This window comes from Sylvia atricapilla, chromosome 3 (genome assembly GCF_009819655.1).
Source record: "Sylvia atricapilla isolate bSylAtr1 chromosome 3, bSylAtr1.pri, whole genome shotgun sequence".
Lineage (NCBI taxonomy): Eukaryota > Metazoa > Chordata > Aves > Passeriformes > Sylviidae > Sylvia > Sylvia atricapilla.
The window spans coordinates 53,932,562-53,951,484 of record NC_089142.1 but is presented as its reverse complement, the minus strand read 5'-3'; the positions used below and the strand labels follow the sequence as shown (position 1 = coordinate 53,951,484).

Genomic DNA, 18,923 nt, shown 5'->3' with positions numbered 1-18,923 from the left:
TTGATTCCAAAAATACAGCCCAGAAGATATAATTTATAAAAATGAATTATTATTTTTGACATGCATGTGCATTAGTTCATTTTACAAGGCATATGGAGAGTAGCATTTGCAAACAGTAGCAAAGCCTGAATTACTTAATTCTTATTTGCTAGAATAAGAGTCCAGCCTCTACTTTGTGAGTAGGAGGAAGGACAAGCATACCATGCATAGGGTGCTATCCAACAGTTTGTGTTCATCTGACTGCATAATAGGAGAGAAATTAAGCTGAGCATATGAAATGTGCAGTATAAAAATGGCAGCACTACATTTGCATTTCTGTATATAGCTTTTGTCTGATCTCAAATGAAACAATCTTTTAGCAGAATGGAAATTGGTCCAGTGAGAAAAAGCTTCTCATGATGACTTGTAAGAACCAAGTTTTAAAGAGTAATTACACTTTTTATTCTTCTTTCCTCTCACCATATACGATTTAGAAATTCTACGTAATTTCACAAGAGCATAACAGATTCAGAAAATTACTTTTCTGGTTTAATCTGTTTCTTTTCTTCACCCCACATTACTAGCACACCACACTATTTCTTTCACTACTATTTCCCACAAGATACCCAAGTGTAACCCTTTCACAATGCAGAAACAGAGAAAGTAGTAGAAATGGTTTTGGATGTTAAATGCTGAATTGATGTGCTTGGTATGGACTAAAATAATGATTGAAAAAGCATATGTCAACTTCAAAAGGCCAAAACGAAAACCATGAGAAAGATTTTTGTTAATCAGGTATGTTCTTCTGGTGTTTTTTTGACTATGGGCCAGATCAAATCTAGAATGTTTCATCCAAGCTACAGCTTAAGAACACTGGAGGTTTATTTTTGTTCCGTATTTTTTTCGTTAAGTGTGGGCACTTTCCAATCTAAGATTTAATTTAAAATTGTTTTTTAAGAAGACTTTAAAATTGGTTTATCATTTTAGTAAGTCACGCATATGGTACTGATTGCTATTTAACAGCCTTACTGTCTGGAATACATAATTTATCCTCAATAAGGAAACAGGCAATATTCAAAGGAACACTGATTTCTTCTTCACAGCTTTCCAGGATTGTAATGATTTGTACAAAGCTTTTTTCCACTGTGCTCTGCACCTGAGCAGCTGAAAAAACACAATACCTTTTTTAGTCATGAGTGCATTGGCATCAAAAGCATCTGCCTCCAGAAATACTGTTTGCTGTTTTAAAGAGTATATTCATATTGCTAGTGCATACAATCAGCATATATTTGAAATGAAAGCCTCAATCACAATACTATATTTTAACATAATTTGTGGATTGTGAGCTAATACCAAATTATTGAAATACTTAATCAATCAAATTTACAGCTTCACAACAGCCAGCTGGGTTAAAATCAACTTCTGTAAGTTAACTAATCCAGTTGATTGGTATTTCAAGGATTGACATTCAAAAGAAATCTAACAGCCATACCAAAAAAGTAGCCAGGAACAATATGCTTTTAAAAGATGTGACAAAAATAATTTAAGTGTTTCAAAAGAAAAATCCTCTGCAATTCAACTTTTTTAAGACGACATGTCAAATTATTTGTACTTTTTCTGAAAAATAATGGATTCTTCTTTTGTGGTAAGTTTAGCTTTAAATATCCTCACACATATCTTAACATTTTTGAAGAATATGAACAGTTTATATGTCAAGGATGTTATTAAAGTGAGAGAAGGTAATGTACTACTTTAAAGCTTCACATCTCTTGCTGAGTGGTATTTGCAGGGTCTGCCTTTTTAAAGTAAAACACCTGAAACTTTCTATTTTGTAGGAAAACATTTCTTGTTACAGAGATCTGACCGCCTTCACTTTGACAAAGTATTTTCTGGCGCTTTAACATCAGTTATTTCCATGTATTGTGTCTAATCCTACTCAATCCAAACCTCTGTGTTTAATTCCTCACAATCACAGAATGATAGAATATCCACTGCTGGTAGGATCATCAACTCTAACTCCTGTCCCTGTGCAGGACTCCCCAGGAATCACAGCATGTGCCAGAGACCATTGTCCAAACTCCTCTTGAGCTCTGTCAACGGTGCTGCGACCATTCCCTGAGGAGCCTGTTCCAGTGTCCAACCACCCTCTGGGTAAAGAGCATTTCTCTAATATCCAGTCTAAACCACTTCTGACAGAACTCCAAGCCATTCATTCGAGTCCTGTCACTGAGAAGAGATCAGTGCCTGCCCCTGCTTTTCCCCTGATGAAGAAGCTGTACCTGCCATGAGGTCTCCCCTCATTCTCCTCCAGGCTGAACAGATCAAGTGACCTCAGCCACTCATCATATGTCTTCACCTCAAGGCCCTTCATCATCTTTGTAGTCCTCCTTTGGACACTCTCTAATAGCTTAATGTCTTTTCAATGTTGTGGCACCCTAAACTGCACACAATATTCAAGGTGAGACCACTCCAGTGCAGAGCAGAACAGAACAATCCCCTCCCTTGCCCTGCTGCTGATGCTGTGCCTGATGCACCCCAGGACAGAGTTGGCCCTCCTGGCTGCCAGGGCATTGCTGGCTCATGTTCAACTTGCCACTGACCAGGACCCCCAGGTCCCTTTCCATGGCACTGTTTTACAGCCTTTCAATAGCTAGTCTCTACATACTTCCAGGGTTGTCCCATCCCAGGTGCAGGATCCGGCACTCTTCTTTGTCAAGCTTCTCTTGGTTGGTGACTGCCATCTCACTAATTTTTCTGGGTCTCTCTGCAGGTCCTCTCTGCCCTAAGTGGGGGGGTCAACAACTTCACCCAATTCAGCAACATTGGCAAACTTAGTACCCTTTTGAATTTTTCATCCAAGTGATTTATGAAGATGTTGAAGAGCACACGGCTGAGGATGGAGCCATGTAAAACCTCACTGGTGACACATTGCCAATCTGATGTCACCCCAGTCACTGTAACCCTCTGTGCCCAACCCATGAGCCAGTTGCTCACCCATTGCATGATGTGTTTGTCCAGCTGTATGCTGAACATTTTGTACAGAAGGGTCCTGTGAGACACAGTGGGAAAAGCTTTACTGAAATCCAGAAAGATTACATCCACTGGCTGCCCTTGATCATCTAGGTGGGTTGTCATAAAAGAAAACTAAATTTGAGAAGCCATATTCTCCCCTCATGAAGACATTCTGGCTGTGACTGATGACTACACCATCCTTTAGGTGTTTTTTAATGCCTCACAGAAAAATCTTCTCCATAATTTTACCATACACCGAAATGAGATTGACAGGCCTAGAAGTTTCCATGCCATCCTTCTTGACTTTTTTTGAAATTCAAATGTTAGTCAGCTTCCTCTTAACTAGGATCTTTCCATATTTCCAAAATATGGATTCAAAAATCATTGAGTGAGGCCTCAGGATGGCATTAGCCAGCTCTTGGAGTATTCTTGGATGAATCCCACCTGGCCCCATAGAGTTAAATGGATCCGGTAGGTAGACGCCACACTAGTTCAGGGTACGGTGAGAGTTTATCATGTTCACAACCATGGTCCTTCAGCTCAAGGCACTGGGACCCCTTCAGCCCATCATCAATGCCAAAGGCAAAGAAAGAATTAAACCTCTCTGCCTTGCTTATATCCCTGTTTGTGAGGGGATCATGTTTGTGAGGGGATCATCCTCATCCTGTGATAAGCCAATGTTATTTCCACACTATCTCTTGCTACTAACTTATTAAAAAGAAACTCTTTCTATTGCCCTCCATATTTCCATCTAGCTTCAACTCCAGTTGAGCTTTGGCCACCCCACTTTTCCCCTACAGCAGTAAGGAACATTTCTGTGTTCTCACATCACCTGATCTTGCTTCTACTACATGCACCTTCCTTTTTTGCCTTATCTCCAAAAGAAGATCCCTGCTCAGCCAAGCTGGCCTTCTGCCTGTTTGACTTTTGACCTTTTGGAATTACCTGCTCCTGCACCCTTAGGAGGCAGTGCTCAAGAAGTGACAAGTACTGATGGTCCCCAGCATGGTCAAAAGCAATGAATCAATACTTTAATTTAAAAACAAATGAAAAAAGAGAGCCCCACACATATAGGACCAAAATCTGAACATACCATACTGTGCATGCTAGTTTATCTGAGAAATAATGTTATCTTGTGTAACCTAGCCTTGTCTCCCTGAGCCAGTTTGGACCTCACAGGACAAAGTACAAGGACTATGTAGCATGTAGATGTGACCTGATCTGCTTGTTCTCTTCAGTGATGCATTAAACTTCTTGCTAACCTGCCACATTTACAGATCAGTACTTTAAGTACTGAAGTAGACACGTCCTTCTAAAAATATTATCTACACTCAAGAAATATTTATGCTTTCTTGATATCAATTGGCTGAATCTCAGTTTGAAACCTGCGAAATGTACAGCAATAGTTTTGAACATCATTTGGTTTGAGCAATGTCTAATTATACTGAGATTATTTCCTTAAAGCATGCTCAAGCTTCTGATGTCTTAATTTCATTTTCATAGGAAAACTGTACTGTTTTTTTCATGTCATGAGACTTGGTAAAAAATAGATCATGATCAACTTCTATATCCTGCTCAGTAAATTATATCTACTTTCTTTTTATTCCCATGGAAATCGAGGTTTTTCAACACATTGATCCAGTGGTTTGGTAAAATCTATGCTTTTTTTCACAGATCCATAGACTTTGTGGCCAGGAACAATTTTATGTCCAAATACCTATGCTTTCAATTCCAAAATAATTTCAATACAATTATTTCAATTCTATCTCACACTATTTTTGATTTATTAATTTTATGTACCTCTTTTACCTCCGAACATCTTTAAACTTAAGTTAGACAGCCTCTGTGTAATTAGAACTGTGGGATTTATTTTTGTCCAAAAGTTTGGATATGACTCAGACCTTGTTCCCTACAAACTTCGCTGATGTCCTGGAGAGTGTTTTCCACCATTTCCTACTGAGTCAGCTCTCCTCTTTTTTGAAGAAACCAAATTAACTTTATGCCCAATATCAGGGAACCCAACACTCAGTGAAAACCACTCCTGCATATGCAGTTGAGTATATATGAAAATGGAAAGAAATATTTAGAATAGAATGCTAGTGATGAAAATAAAGCCTTATACAAGGATTATGACAGAGTCCAAGATAGCACATTTGGCATGCCCTTCATCAGGATACCTGTCACAGAGACAACCACGGAAGCTGTTAAAGCCAGCTAAAGAAAGCAAGCCTGGCTGTCTATTTTAGTATATTCCCAAGTGGTCTAGACAATGGTATTCTGCCTTTGGAAGCATGAATAAGCTCTTCCAGTATTTTCAAACTACCATAATGTCAAGATGACACAGACAATTCCCTTTCCTGGGGTAGCAATACAAGTGCAGAGGCTTTACATATCTTCACTTGAGTGAGAGCCTGTACTGCATTTAGCTAGGACGTATCATTTACTTATGGCATATATGAAGATGGGTAAAGACATTTTGTCTCGATGAACACTGTCTAAAGAACATGCCCTCCAGCACTGACACTGCCCTTATCCTACATGGTATATGCTGTTTATACATACAGGAATATGTGTATAATATACAATATGAAAAGGATGCCACTGGGGACTGCCTACTTAGGGCAATTTGAGCATATCTTTGGGGAGAAAGATCTAATTTCTCTGGGCTTACTAACAGGAACATAGTATTCTGCAATGAATGAAACACCTTAAAATGTGCTTGCTTTTCACAAGGTTTAGGTTTAACCAGCCTCCTAAAGCTACTGTAAATGTGCGTGTGTAATAGTACAAAAGAATATTTCTGAATGTTCCAAGTTGCCGAAAGCAGTTATGTATATCACAATGGTAACGAGAACGAGGTATCGTGCAGCTCTCTGTGGCTGCTGTGGGGATCAAAGGGCTTTGCAGGCTACTGCAAGATATACGGTAAAATGAGCTTTTTATACAGGCCTGTGTCGAAGCAGATGATTTGAGCTTTTATCATGAGTCAAAAACACATTTCAGCTTCTTTTCAACTACATTTCAAAGCTAAGAAAGAGCAAAAAGAAGTATCATATCAGTAAATTAGGTGCCTAAATTGTCTGTTGTATTACTGAAAAAACACCATGAATAATAATAAGGAGGCCAAAAGGCTGTGTAAACCTCAATAGAAAGAATGCCTTTGATGTGAAACATTTCTCTTTTTCAGCATTCAGACTTCTCTCTCTTTCACTTCAAAAGGCTTATGATCCAAATTGAATAGCAGCATTTAACAGCCTGCATGGATACTAACTGATCTGACTTACAGTGCTTTCAAAGTTGTAAGAAAATCCAGAACTGATTTTAAGCTCCCTGTGCACCTCTTCTCTATAGCCTGATCTAGTATAAGCTACAGAACACATAAAATACAGAGTGCTTGATAACGTGCGTAGATGAAAGTGCATCTTCAGCTGGTTATTTTCCACTTCTTTGTCGGCGCTGTCTTATCTCACACCAGCACCCTTGAAACATCAGAAGGGGGAGCTCCACTGCCTGAGTCAACAGTTCACATCAGCCAAAAAGCATGAAAAGCAATATGCAACCTACGTGGCCTTCTCTTTTATCCAGGCTGATGCTACAAACAAAAATAAAAAGGGAAGATGTGCAGAGGCTAAAACTTGAAGACACAGAAGCCAACAACCTCAGAGCTTACATCTGGCTATGTACCTCTAAGCAAAATAGTCAACAGTTATGGCATACCTTAAACAAGATTCTTCCTTCCTTTACTCTCCCGTTAATTGATTTTATCCCACAGGGATATTATAAACATAGAAGCTGGAGAATACCACCAATAATGCAAAAAGAATTTTGTCAGGAAACACAAATCCATATTACCCTAGTGATAAACATTTTCACTGGGTATTAAGCAAAAGATTCAAAACATGACTGTCACGTCAAACATGTTTTTCATTCTAGGTACTTCTTCGAGGCTTACAGTATAATTAAATTGAGAATAATTTTAAGCCTCTATTCATGAAAAAGCAATTTGAAAAATCCACTGATCCACACATTAAGGATATCTTGTTTTGCACTGCAATGCAATTAAACATCTTCTATGAGCAAAACAGGAAGAACAGTAATAATTCTAAGTGCCAAATTATATTGGAAAAAGGCTGAATTTTCATTCTGGCATTTTCCCAGCAGGTTTTTTTACGGAAATAAAAGGGAACATTTAGAAATACACACATTACAGAGTCTGCTTGAAATTCTGCAGGGAAATGGGAGTATATTCCACTAAACTGGCACTGGCTTAAATAATGCTTCTGCAAGACTAATGAAATTAGACATGTTGTTTCAAGCTGCATGCCATGTCAGACAATATAAAACTAAAAATGCCCTTGAGTCAATCAGAAAAGTATATTCAGCATAATTCACCCATTCCAAAAGGCTACTGAGCAGGCAGGAAACAGTGGTGTACTGGTAGGCTTACTATGGATAATATCACAGATTTAATTGCTAAATTTAGTAGGTAACTACTTAAAATCTCTGTAGTTTACAAGAAAAAAAATCTGATTTCGCTGAGATCATATGGTTTTATTATTTTTCTGAAGTACAATTCATTAGGTGTTCCTTCAACGTTTACTATATATTTAGAAGACGGAAGACGCTAACAATATCTTCTCATCAAACAAGAACAGAATTTACAAAGTTACCTGCTACATACTATAAATTGAATATACTGCAGGAGACAAATGGGAGGGGAAGATAAATCTTGCACAAAAAAGAATTCATACAACTTGCTGCTTTCTGCATGCCATACCTTAAAACTATTGTGTTTTAAAACATAGATCCTATGTGATAAATAAAATCTTTCCTTTTCTTAACTGTAAAAGATACCATATCTTGCTATGAGGGGACCTTTAACCTCAACATAAAGATCTCTTCCATTACTCGCTGGCTTTTTTCTTCTTGACTATTCCAGGTTCTTGGCTATTCTCAAAGGCCACTAATTCAGTTAGTGTACTGGATTGATGTTGGCCATGCCCATTGTTTCCTGCAGGGACACTTACCAGGCATGCTCCTGTGATGTCATCACACACATCTGCATGACCAAAGCACGTGCATGGTGCGCAGACTCCACCAAAGATCGTGCCGTTCACGCGCCTGTGTCGAGGCCAGCATGACTGCAAGAAAAGTCAGATTAAAAGTTAAACTCTTGTTTGAACAGAGGAAGGAATGGGGCTTGTAAAATTTTGTTGGATTTGATGCTTGTGCACACAACAAACATACTTGCCAAATGAACAAAAATACCAACATTTCTCTAGAAAATTATTCTTTCTGGTGCTGCGGCTTTGCACTGACCTTAGCCTTAGCAGCAGGTGTGAGATTAGAGGAAGCTTTAACTTGATCATTCTTCTGAAATGGTAAAATAAAGCAGAGAAATGAAGAACTGAAATACAACAGCATGAAAGCAAAAGGTACAGACTGAAAAACATCCAGAAGGTGAAATACTGAAGGAGAGAGAAGGTGGAAAAACCCCTCAAAACAACAAAAATGTTCTCTGAGAAGTTCACGCACAAAGAGCAATTAAAATATCATTTACTCTTAGGACTCTAGCAGAAGCCTACACTGAAATAAAGCACAGGCTGAAAACAAGGCTATAATTTTATTTACAAATTTTGCTCCTTAAAGGATAATAATTTCCCTTCAAAAAATTGCTCTGATTTTTAAATATTCTTTTTTTAAATGTAAAATTCAAATCAGTATTAAATGCATTGCAAGTAATTTTGTAGGAAAGGTGGCACCATACTGTGATTTATCAGTGAAAATTCAGCTACTCCATTTGCTCATAATAAGATGTCAAACAGCAGTCTTTACTATATATCTCACAAATGGCTTTATAGTTTTTGCAAACTATCCTTCTACAGTAAGACTGCTCATGTGATCCAATAATTTTGTAGAAGACTAAAAAGTATATTACAGATTTATGACCTTCAAAAGCTTCTGGATAATACAAAGAGAAAGTTTTGCACTGACAGAATACTAAAATACCATTTAATAAAGAAAATCCTTTCCTTTTCAAATATAGTCTCCAAAAAGGTAACAGACTCTTCTTTATAAAAAATAAAGACGTCCCTTTTGTCTTACTCTTGAAAAATTGAAAGTAATCTAGAGATTAACTGGTTTGTTTGTTTTTTTTAAATTCAAAACCTGATATATTATCCTTATTTTTCCTTCTTTACATTCTCGGTTACACACATACCTAAAAAAATGATGTAAATACCCAAAAAAAAAAAAAAAAAAACAAAAAAACCAAACAAACCAACAAATTAACATGACATGAAATATCAATAGCGGGGCTCAGAACAGAATGAAAACATTACAGATTGAGATCTTAAGGAAAGAAATTATGTAACATTCAACAGTCAGGAAAGTTTTTGACCATCACAGTGATGCAAATTAACACAACTCCTGTAGCTGAAGTAAAAGAATAGAGAGAATGGGAACAAATCTGAGGGAGAAGAGCAATTAGATGTGAAGATGCTGACAAAGGCAAGAAAATTCAGGATTGAAGCAAAGTAACTATCAAAAAGGGGTCCAACTGGTATTAGAAATTTAAAATTTTATCTGCTTTACTTGTGCTCATGAAATTCTGTGTTCCTACATATACAAAAATATACGACTTCTATTGAGCCAGAGTCTTGTAAAAAAGAAATTCCAAATTTACATAATGGAAAATATTAAAAGAACATAATTTTAATGGGGTTGGTTGTCTTTGTTGGAGGACTGATCATGTCAAAACATTCATAGCATGAAAATAAGAAAATAATGGTTGTTTTTATTGTGGCAGCATCTATGCCAGGTACCACATTATTATGCAGGAGACAAGTACATAAATTAAATAATGATGAGAAAATGGAACTGAAAAACTGCACAATATCAATAAAAATGACACTCTGCTTGGTTGAAACCAGCTGAAGTAATATGTTGAATAAGGCTGAAAGTATTCAGAACAAGAAACAAAAAATGGTAGCTGGGAAAAAAAAAGACATTTTCAACTTTTCTTTCCATACTTTCCTAACTACTGTCTGTCTGAAAATTTTAAATTTCACCTTTTTATTTCTATGCCCACTAGCATGCATGGAAATTTTAAATTTGCATCTATATATATGTGCTTTCTCTTATGGAGTATGATCTTAAGTATGTATCAAGTTTCAGGGACTGTATAATTGAAGAAAAGGTTTAACACTGAAGGACAATGTTGAACAAACAATTTCAGCAACACCAAGACAGGAACTCCACCCAAGCCCTCCAGCTTCTACAACAAAAATAGATATTGATATATCTGCAATCAGGACTTTTTTAATTACTCTCTTGCTTAAATCTGCACTGGGAGAATAAACGGACAAGTGAAAAAAAGTGTGAAACACAGTGATACTGCATCTAGCATTTTTCTTTAAATAATTGAACAGACAGACAATGGCCAGGCTTTAAAAATTATTTCTCAGCTGAGCAAAAAGCTATTCTAATCCAGTTGTTTTTCCACCTGGACCATTTTGGAAGTGATAGGAATATCCATTAATTCCTTCAGGCCTTCTTTCTACATTAGTTTATTTAGCCCCAGCAACAAACCGTCACACTTGGCATGAGACTAGACTCTAAACCCTAAATATGGCATATAAGCATGAAAATTTTTAAAGAAAAAAAGAGTTGACAAGCAAATGCCTAGAGTGCCTGTGTAAATGGCATACTGTTTATAGTTTTGTGAAGCAGAGCATCTTGGTGTTTGAAACTATTTCCTTAAAGGCAAAGCTTTTGAAGAATGTTTTTTGGCTTCTATTTACCCCAAGCGATGCCCACATGAGGTAGTTAATCATACATATACTTGTATGAACACATTCTGTGTGAAATAATGAATTTGTTAGGGAAGTGGGTATTTTTCTGAGCATGTGTCTAAATTATTATCTGTTACAGGAGCAAAATAAAGTCACACAATCCTCAGAAGAACTCGTGTAATTCTCAACAACCCCAAGGCAAATGGCAAAGCCCTGGGGGCACAAAAGAAGAAATTCAACCCCATTAACTCAAATAGATTGATCCATATTTGCTGTGCACAGGTCTGATAAGTGCCATTTTCCTTCTATTTGTATTCAACCGTTTGTATTATCAATTGGCTAAAGGGTACAAATATTGTTTCCTCTTTCTTTTTATGAACCAAAATGTCTTGTCATAAGTTAGAAATCATCACAGACGTGCAAAACTTTGTATTTTAAATATTATCATATATAACAAAACATTACCTGGAAACCAAAGGTCACTAGTCACGCCATGGCAAATTCCTAACAGGAAGGGACAGCTCTCGTACTATTTTCTACCAATGCAGGTCCACTGTCTGCTTCTAACTATCACAGTGTTAGCAACATTGAGCTAGACTGCATCATGAAACTCACCTCACAGGAGGTACCATCATAGCCTGGAGGACATTCACACAACTCCACTGCAGATGCTACCCTTCTCCCCCTTGAAGTGTGGTCAGCAGCTTCCATAATAACACGTCTAAGTCTGGACATAACAGAAATTAGATGGGCAAAACAGCAAATTAGAAGGGTATGTGCAGCTGAATGCAACAAACATTTTATAGTGACATGCTTGTTTCTGTTTTCCTGCTTAAAAATAATGAGGTTTTCACATTCATCTATTTCTTCCTAAACTTTATGTCTGTAGGCTCGTTACTATTTTTGTTCATCATGTGAGGGAGACTATGGTCAGATACACAGATAAAAATAGTTTTAAAAAGTCTTACAGCACTGTACCAGGAGATAGAAGGCTATTCCTGGCCTGCAAGCCACATTTGCCAACTTGCATTGCAGCTGCATTTAGAACAAATCTGACACTAGGCAGGGTCTTCAAAATTTATGAACCTCTAGTCCAGCTTTCTAAAATATTACATTACAAAGTTTTGGATACAGGGTATTTTTACTCTGGGGCTTTGACCTCTGGAAAAGATGTCACCCTGTCTAGAAGGATTGAGGAATGTATATATTTCTTTCATGTATATGAAAGAAAAATGTAAGTATGTGAAAGAAGAAGGAATCTTCTGCCCTATACCCTGGTCTCCCAAGTGCCAGAGAAAAAAGTACTAAACAGCTGTTGTTTAGGTGAACGCTGACCACAATTTTTATTTCAAAAGCGTGGAAGGAGATGAGAGAAACAACAGAAGCCTTTTGACTGTCTTGCAGCTATTATCAAAAACAGATGCAATTTATCTCAAGTGTATCTTTCTGTGGAAAGAAACTGGGATTTAGGAGTTTAATACTTAGGAGAATTCGAAGGAACATTAATGTATTACAGAGGCTAAATTACTTCTATTTTCACCCAGTAATCTTAACAGACTGTTTGATAACTACAGCTACTTAAAGAGCTTGTTTTGAAATTGTCTTCAGCATAAAATACCTTTCATTCATGATATACATTTTATTAAAAAGCTTATTTACCTTTCATATTAGGGCATTTATCGTCTGGCTGCAAAAAGTCCTGAAAATTATTTGGATGACCTTGGACAAGAAAACATCCAAGAAAAATATTTTGTTGTTACTACAGCGGTTGGAGGAAAGCTTAAGACAGAATATTTCCCACTCAATTTTGTGACTACTCCAAACAAGTTAAAGATGAAAGATAATGGGGAAAAAAGGAGAAGATTTCTGAAATTAAGATAGAAGCTTCAGAAAAATAGAAATTTTATCACCACTAGGAATATGATGGGACTTTGGAGGGACTACCACTGTGTATCCTGCAGTTGGAAACTTCAGTCTGTTTTGGTGATTCTAGAACCTCTGTAAAAGGTTCTTGTACTGTTTTAAGAGAAGGATGCTTATTCCTATCCAGATCTTCAGTAAATGCTCTCTAACTTTTTACTATATCCCCTTTGCGCCATTGCTGTACATTTATTTTGCAATCATTCATTTGAATTATCTTTACAATAAGATAACCAATCTCTAGGATATTAGATATTAAATAGTGTTTACTTTTCCAGTTAAAAAAATCTAAAATTTAAGGAAAAAAAACTTTTAATGAAGAAACATTTTTTAATAAAAGGTCAAATTTTATTTTTCCTTTGAACTGCAGCTAGTTCCCTCTAAGCATTGATCTTGGAACAAAGAGAAGCACTAACGCACAGAAACAATCCACCCAGTATTATCCCACATTTGTATTCACTGAATTGTTCCAATTTTCATTACATTCTGCTATTTGCTAAATGGGATTTTAATGTGTTTAACGGTTTTTAGCATTAACAGTTACTCAGTGCAGAAAGCTGCAGTGATTTTCTTTTCTCCCATTTTGATGTTGCAATTTTGATTCCTCGATGCCATTCTGCATTCATTAAAATACATAATGCTGGCAGTAATGGGGCACTGGATCCTGGAGATGCATGAACAATTTGAGATTAGACATCAAGACCAAATATTTAAGCTGACTGTTACTGTCAGCAGGCAACTGTTGACTTCTAAAAACAAACAAGATTAAAAGGGAAGGGGACGTTTCAGGCAGTATCAGCATAGTTTACTGTCTGCTGTGCCAGGCATCTGAATCACATCAGCTACATAAGGCACGTGAAGTAGTGACCCAGTCATTGCTCATTTGTCTTGAAGACAATTCTGCATATGGAAAAACCCCTTGGCAACTTCTTCCCTCTTTCTCCTTGTGTCTAGCACTGACTCCTCTCCATGAGGTTGCAAGCAACCTACTCTCTTCAGCACTCCAATTTGCAGTGCCTATCTGCGTGTTTGTAACACTTACCGTCAGTGACCACTCTGAATATTGAAACAGAATAAACAGTGCTACTAAACTTTCTTTGAAGAACAAGATAACAGTATTAGAGCAAACAAAACAGAGAGACTTATCTTTTCTTGGCCCATTGCTTCAACTACAGATGTGCTTAACTGCAACTGTTTGAAAGATCTCTCAAGTTAGAGGAGGATTAAGTTTTAAACCCAGAAGACGGGTTCACTTTCGGATTGATTGCTGCATTTCTGTATTCTCAGTCTCATATAAGAAAGTTTTCTAATTATGCCATAGAGTGAGAACAACACTGCAAGCTTAAAATTACCTAAAAAATGTACATAAAACCATGGTTGAGTCAAACGCAGCATTAGTGAATTAATATTGTTTAGTGAACACTTGAAAGCATAACAGATTAACTAATGTTTCTAGTAGGTTAAGCTAAACAAGGGTAAAAATAGACTCCATAAATTAAAGCTCTTGCCAACTGGAGACAGCTCCATTGAATTTTAAAGTCTCTTTCTACATGACTCCAAGAAAGTTACTTTACACCTCCATTCTGGTCTGGTTTTAAGCACAGATTATAACAGCACCCCGGTAAGGATTACAGGGACATTATGTGGTGACATTATCCATTTTGAAAACTTCCAGTACTTAAATGAACAGGTTGCTTAATATAGCAATCTCTAATTAGTATGTTGCATAATTCTGCTAGTGCTTTGAGGCCAAAATTGTCATTCATGACAAATCTAAAACCCTGTAATATTTCTGTCTCTCTGCCAGACCCTCTTAACCCTCTCAGAGGAACATCCATCTCTCCACCGCACATACTTGTTTAAAGACAATAAAAACCTTTTAGTTCATATCTAGTTATCTATTAAATCTTAGCTCTGCACTATTTCTTTTCAAAAATATCTTCCTTTGGAGACCATCAACTCCTTTGGAGTCCTTAATCAGCCCTAGATATCCCAAGAATATCTTCTTCATTTGGTCTACCTTTTCCCCAAAGAACTAAATGGATAGAATGTGGAGAAAAGAGTTGCTATGCATGATCTTAAGAGTTGAGCACAGCTTTGCACCTAGCATGATTTACCATGAGTGAAAGTCAAAGAGAATATAAAACAGTCAAGAATGAGGTGCACCCTGAAAATTGGCAATATCCCTCCACAGTAGATCATAAGCTGGGCTAGATGGCAGTAGATGCTGTTGCTGCTACAACAGCATGAACTGTTTTGAGGAGCCTTTACTCCATAAATCTCACCTTAACAGGTGAAACTATCATTGCTATACTTAAATCAAAGATGAAAAACTTAATTTGTTTAATTAAGATTGAAATCTGACATCCTCTATTCTGTCATGATAAACTTTAATGCATACCCTGAGAGCACTCAATAAAATTGTTTACTTTATTACGCAGTGATACCACTACAACCACTGCATTGTTCTCTGGTAAGAGACATCAGAGGGACAGAGAGAAATGTACCAGCAATATGATCACTTCTGGCAAAAAAGATACTCTTCAAAATCACTTTAGTTCCTTTCCCTAATCCCCTTTTAACTCATTGTCTTTAAGGGACCCATCTTCACAACTGTAATGTTACTACACCTAGAAGCTGATGGCTACCAACATGCAAAGCCTAAATCATATGTGTGTTGTAGAGCTCTTTTCAAAGAGTATTTTTAAAAAAATGCTTTCAGAAAATTGTCTATAACACACCATATTAAACTGTTCCCAAAGGCTGAACATGAACAAGACTGTGAAACAGTGAGGCACCACACATGACCAAATGGCTAAAGCAGTAATCTAGGATGCAGACAGTGATGTATAGTCTTCCAAATTTGCCGGACAGCCTTGCCATATCTTACTTACAAGGCACATTCTATAGATTGTGCCAGTTCTACATGTGTCTGCTTACCTAAGCTCTACACTGTTGCTTAGAGGGGATCTCATCCATCCCAGTCACATTGTTCCACAGTATGGACAGGATGGAGCCATTACACATCCAGCACTGCACTTTCTTTACAACTGCCCCACTAAAGTGCTCTTTGTAGGAGAGTCCCCTTTCTCCTACTAGTACAAATGTCAGTACACAAGTATATGTAAACCTCTGATAACTGAACTCTGATAACTTTGTGTTTCCCATAATATTCAATAATACCTTTTGCCTAAGGAAAGTCATGCCTACATATCTCCTTTAAAAGTTTGCATTTCTCATACTACTCAGTATGACCTCTGGCCCAAAGAATGTCAACCTTACATATCTGCTTTAAAAATATCATTAAAGCCCCTATTGTTCACCCAAAAATTGCTCCTGCACTCCCTTAGTTTGGAAAATTCTGAGTAATGGTTTGGGTTTTTTTTTTTTTATTGCAATGAGAAGAGAGCAGAGCATCATCATTCACTGAGCTACCACAGTCTCAGCTGTAAGCTGTGAATTAACAGCTTCTCACGATCTGCTCACAGTGCACAGAGGTGAGCTCTGGCATGGTGTTTTGGCTCTCCTCAGAAACCAGGGTGGGAAGCTGAGGGACCATGAAAGGCCTCTAAACTGGATGCAAGGAGATGCAAAAGAATACAAGGTTGATGACTGAATGAGAAAATCATGAAGCAGTTTGGCCCAAACTCAAGCTAGTTATGATTCACAAACTTACTTACAGAGATGTAATACATACTAATTAACCAGCGGAAAAGACAGAGACCGAGGCGATATGAATTCTTTTGCAGGGAAAAATTTTACACTGCTAAAGCTCAAATCAGAAAACTGCATGCTGTTGACACAACCTGCCTTTCAATTTAGGATATATTTTAATTACCTAAGTATTCAAATGATGGTTAGATTGCTTAAGAAATTTCACAGCAGCAAAAACTGTGTCTGTGCTCTCAGCAAATAATCACTAAATGTGCTATCAGCTCCCTCCATCCCAAATTGGCTTATGCCACTGAATCAACTGATGTGTAGATTAGAGAGCATTTCAGGTTTCATGCCTAGTGAGTAAAAAGCTACTCTGCAATCAATTCCAGTACACATCTTAAAAATATTACTTATGCCACCTAACTATTAATGTTAATCACACAATATCAGGAGAGATATTTTCTTTTAGCCCATCTGGAGTATTTGTTCATGCACTTAGAAAAATTTGAAATGCAAGATGAGCTTTACAGTTTCAAACACGCCGCAGCAACTGAAATAGAACTGTATCATCTCATATGTCTTTAATTTTATCAGAGGACTCAAAAGAGTTCACATCAAATCAGTGAATTTGAGCAGTCCATACAGTATCCTGACATAAATCAAGGGAAAGTCTTTGGGACTAGCCAGTTATGTGTGTGGTACTGATTAAAAACATAGAAAATTCCCCTTGAGGCACTTTTCCAGCTTGGAGATTCAGCATATTATTGTCTGGTTCACTGTTAATGTGGCCCTGTATGGTTATTAAATGGGAGAAACAATATATAAGCAATATATCATTTCCTACTTCAACATGTTATTACCATTCTCCATGATTTACCATATACATGGGAATTACTGTGTTCACAAAATAAACATATTTATAGAACTGTCATTCATGCCTTAATAGTCCATGTAATTTCACTTCCTTAAAGGACTGCTTCTTTCTGCTGCTTTCCTCCTCCTGTATACTCAAAATGAAAAACATATTAACAAAAGTTTGAAAGTGTAAATGAATGTTATGGATTTCATGATAATAAATTAGAGTGTTTTAAATTACATCAGCCTTGCTTTCCGAAGAGAGAAAACTCTTTTGAGAAGCTGCCTGTAGCAAAGGGACCCGTTCCTCACATTCACCTGTAGATGGCATTCATCCCATTGCTGTATGTGGCTCTTATGAGGAGCCTCTTCACGTTTGCAAGGATAGTCATGAACTCCCTCCTGCTGACTGGAACATCGGTGCCATGCACTGAGAAAGATTCTGGTTTCAGCACAATTTCCTCAGTGTGCTCTTCAGAAGGCTGCAGATGAATTATCCCTTTTGGAGTGCTGATTTTCAAGTCACCTCCCTAGAGAGAGCCATGAAAGAGAGAGATTTAAACATGAAAAAGCCAGGAAAAAAAACCCCATTGGGGTACATGATTTATTGAATAATATATTCTACAAGAATAACAAATATCAGGAATAATATTCACTTTTCATAAACTTGAAATGGGCTTACCTGATAGAATTGAAAAGCAGTGGAAAAGAAAGTTTGGGTTATTCAGATAAAACCTAGTGTCAAGTTGTATGGCTCTACATGGGCAAAAGTGAATTCATATAACGGTGAGGTGCAAAAGAACAGATCAACTGAAAGAACATCGAAGTGCAGCCTCAAATGACCAACTTTTTTATTTCTTCATTGCTGAACAGGAAGCATCATAGTTTTCTAAGCTACTTCAATAATACCAGTGACTCCCTGAGATACTGAAGCTTTTCGGTTTTTAAAGTGCATCTATTTTCTTACACTAGAAATTGGCTGAAAGTATGAGCTTCCTTCCGTTTTGCTTCCTTCTTTCTTTTTGACCACCAGACTTCACACTGAACATCTGAAAAAGCAGGCCATTTTTTTTCTCTCATTGTCTCTTTCTTTTCCTTTCCTTTATTTCTTTTGTTTTTCTTTATTTCTTTCTTCGGCAGAAACTACTTTACCTCTATGATGACATCAGATTGAACCATCAATTTAGCTGTTTCCTCCTCTTCTTCCTCTGTGACGTCATAGGAGACAGTAAATTTTAGATATCCTCCAGCAGCTGCTACCTGGGGAATAAAAAGACAGAAAAAAAAATCTAATTAAATAAAAGAAAATGGGCCTTAACCACTTGGGGGCAGTTTTCTTGAGCTACAGTAGATTTCTAGTGTTGCAAAACCACACGTGGATCCCTGAGCATTACAGCTATCAAAGGCAGTGAATTCCTTAAACTTGCAGACTAACAGAGAAATCAGAAGCAGATATGAATTCTGTGCATATTTTGGATACTTGCATTAGACTTTCAGTGTATTTGTTCAGTTATAGGGTCCTCATTTTTTCTTAGCAACCTACAGAAAATTCAGTAACTTCAGTTTCATTGATGGAGAAAACTAACAAAACAAACAAAAAAAAGAGCTGTGATGCTTTTTCTTAGAATGAACTGTAACCTAAAATAAAGTAAGAATTTTCCCTGATGGAATCAAATAAATTTACTTTAAAAGAATGTTTCAGCCCTT

At 37.0% G+C, this 18,923-nt stretch overlaps 1 protein-coding gene across 1 annotated transcript in view; it reads right to left on the bottom strand.

Moving 5' to 3' along the window:
• LAMA2 (laminin subunit alpha 2) overlaps nucleotides 1-18,923 on the bottom strand; it is a 335,323-nt gene that overhangs the window by 137,686 nt on the left and 178,714 nt on the right. Inside the window, exons 13-16 of the mRNA XM_066314417.1 lie at nucleotides 18,369-18,476; nucleotides 17,535-17,746; nucleotides 11,400-11,511; nucleotides 8,019-8,132 (exon numbers count right to left, since the gene is read on the bottom strand). Of these exons, the coding sequence (XP_066170514.1) occupies nucleotides 8,019-8,132; nucleotides 11,400-11,511; nucleotides 17,535-17,746; nucleotides 18,369-18,476 (546 nt within the window). The remainder of the gene's footprint in view (nucleotides 1-8,018; nucleotides 8,133-11,399; nucleotides 11,512-17,534; nucleotides 17,747-18,368; nucleotides 18,477-18,923) is intronic.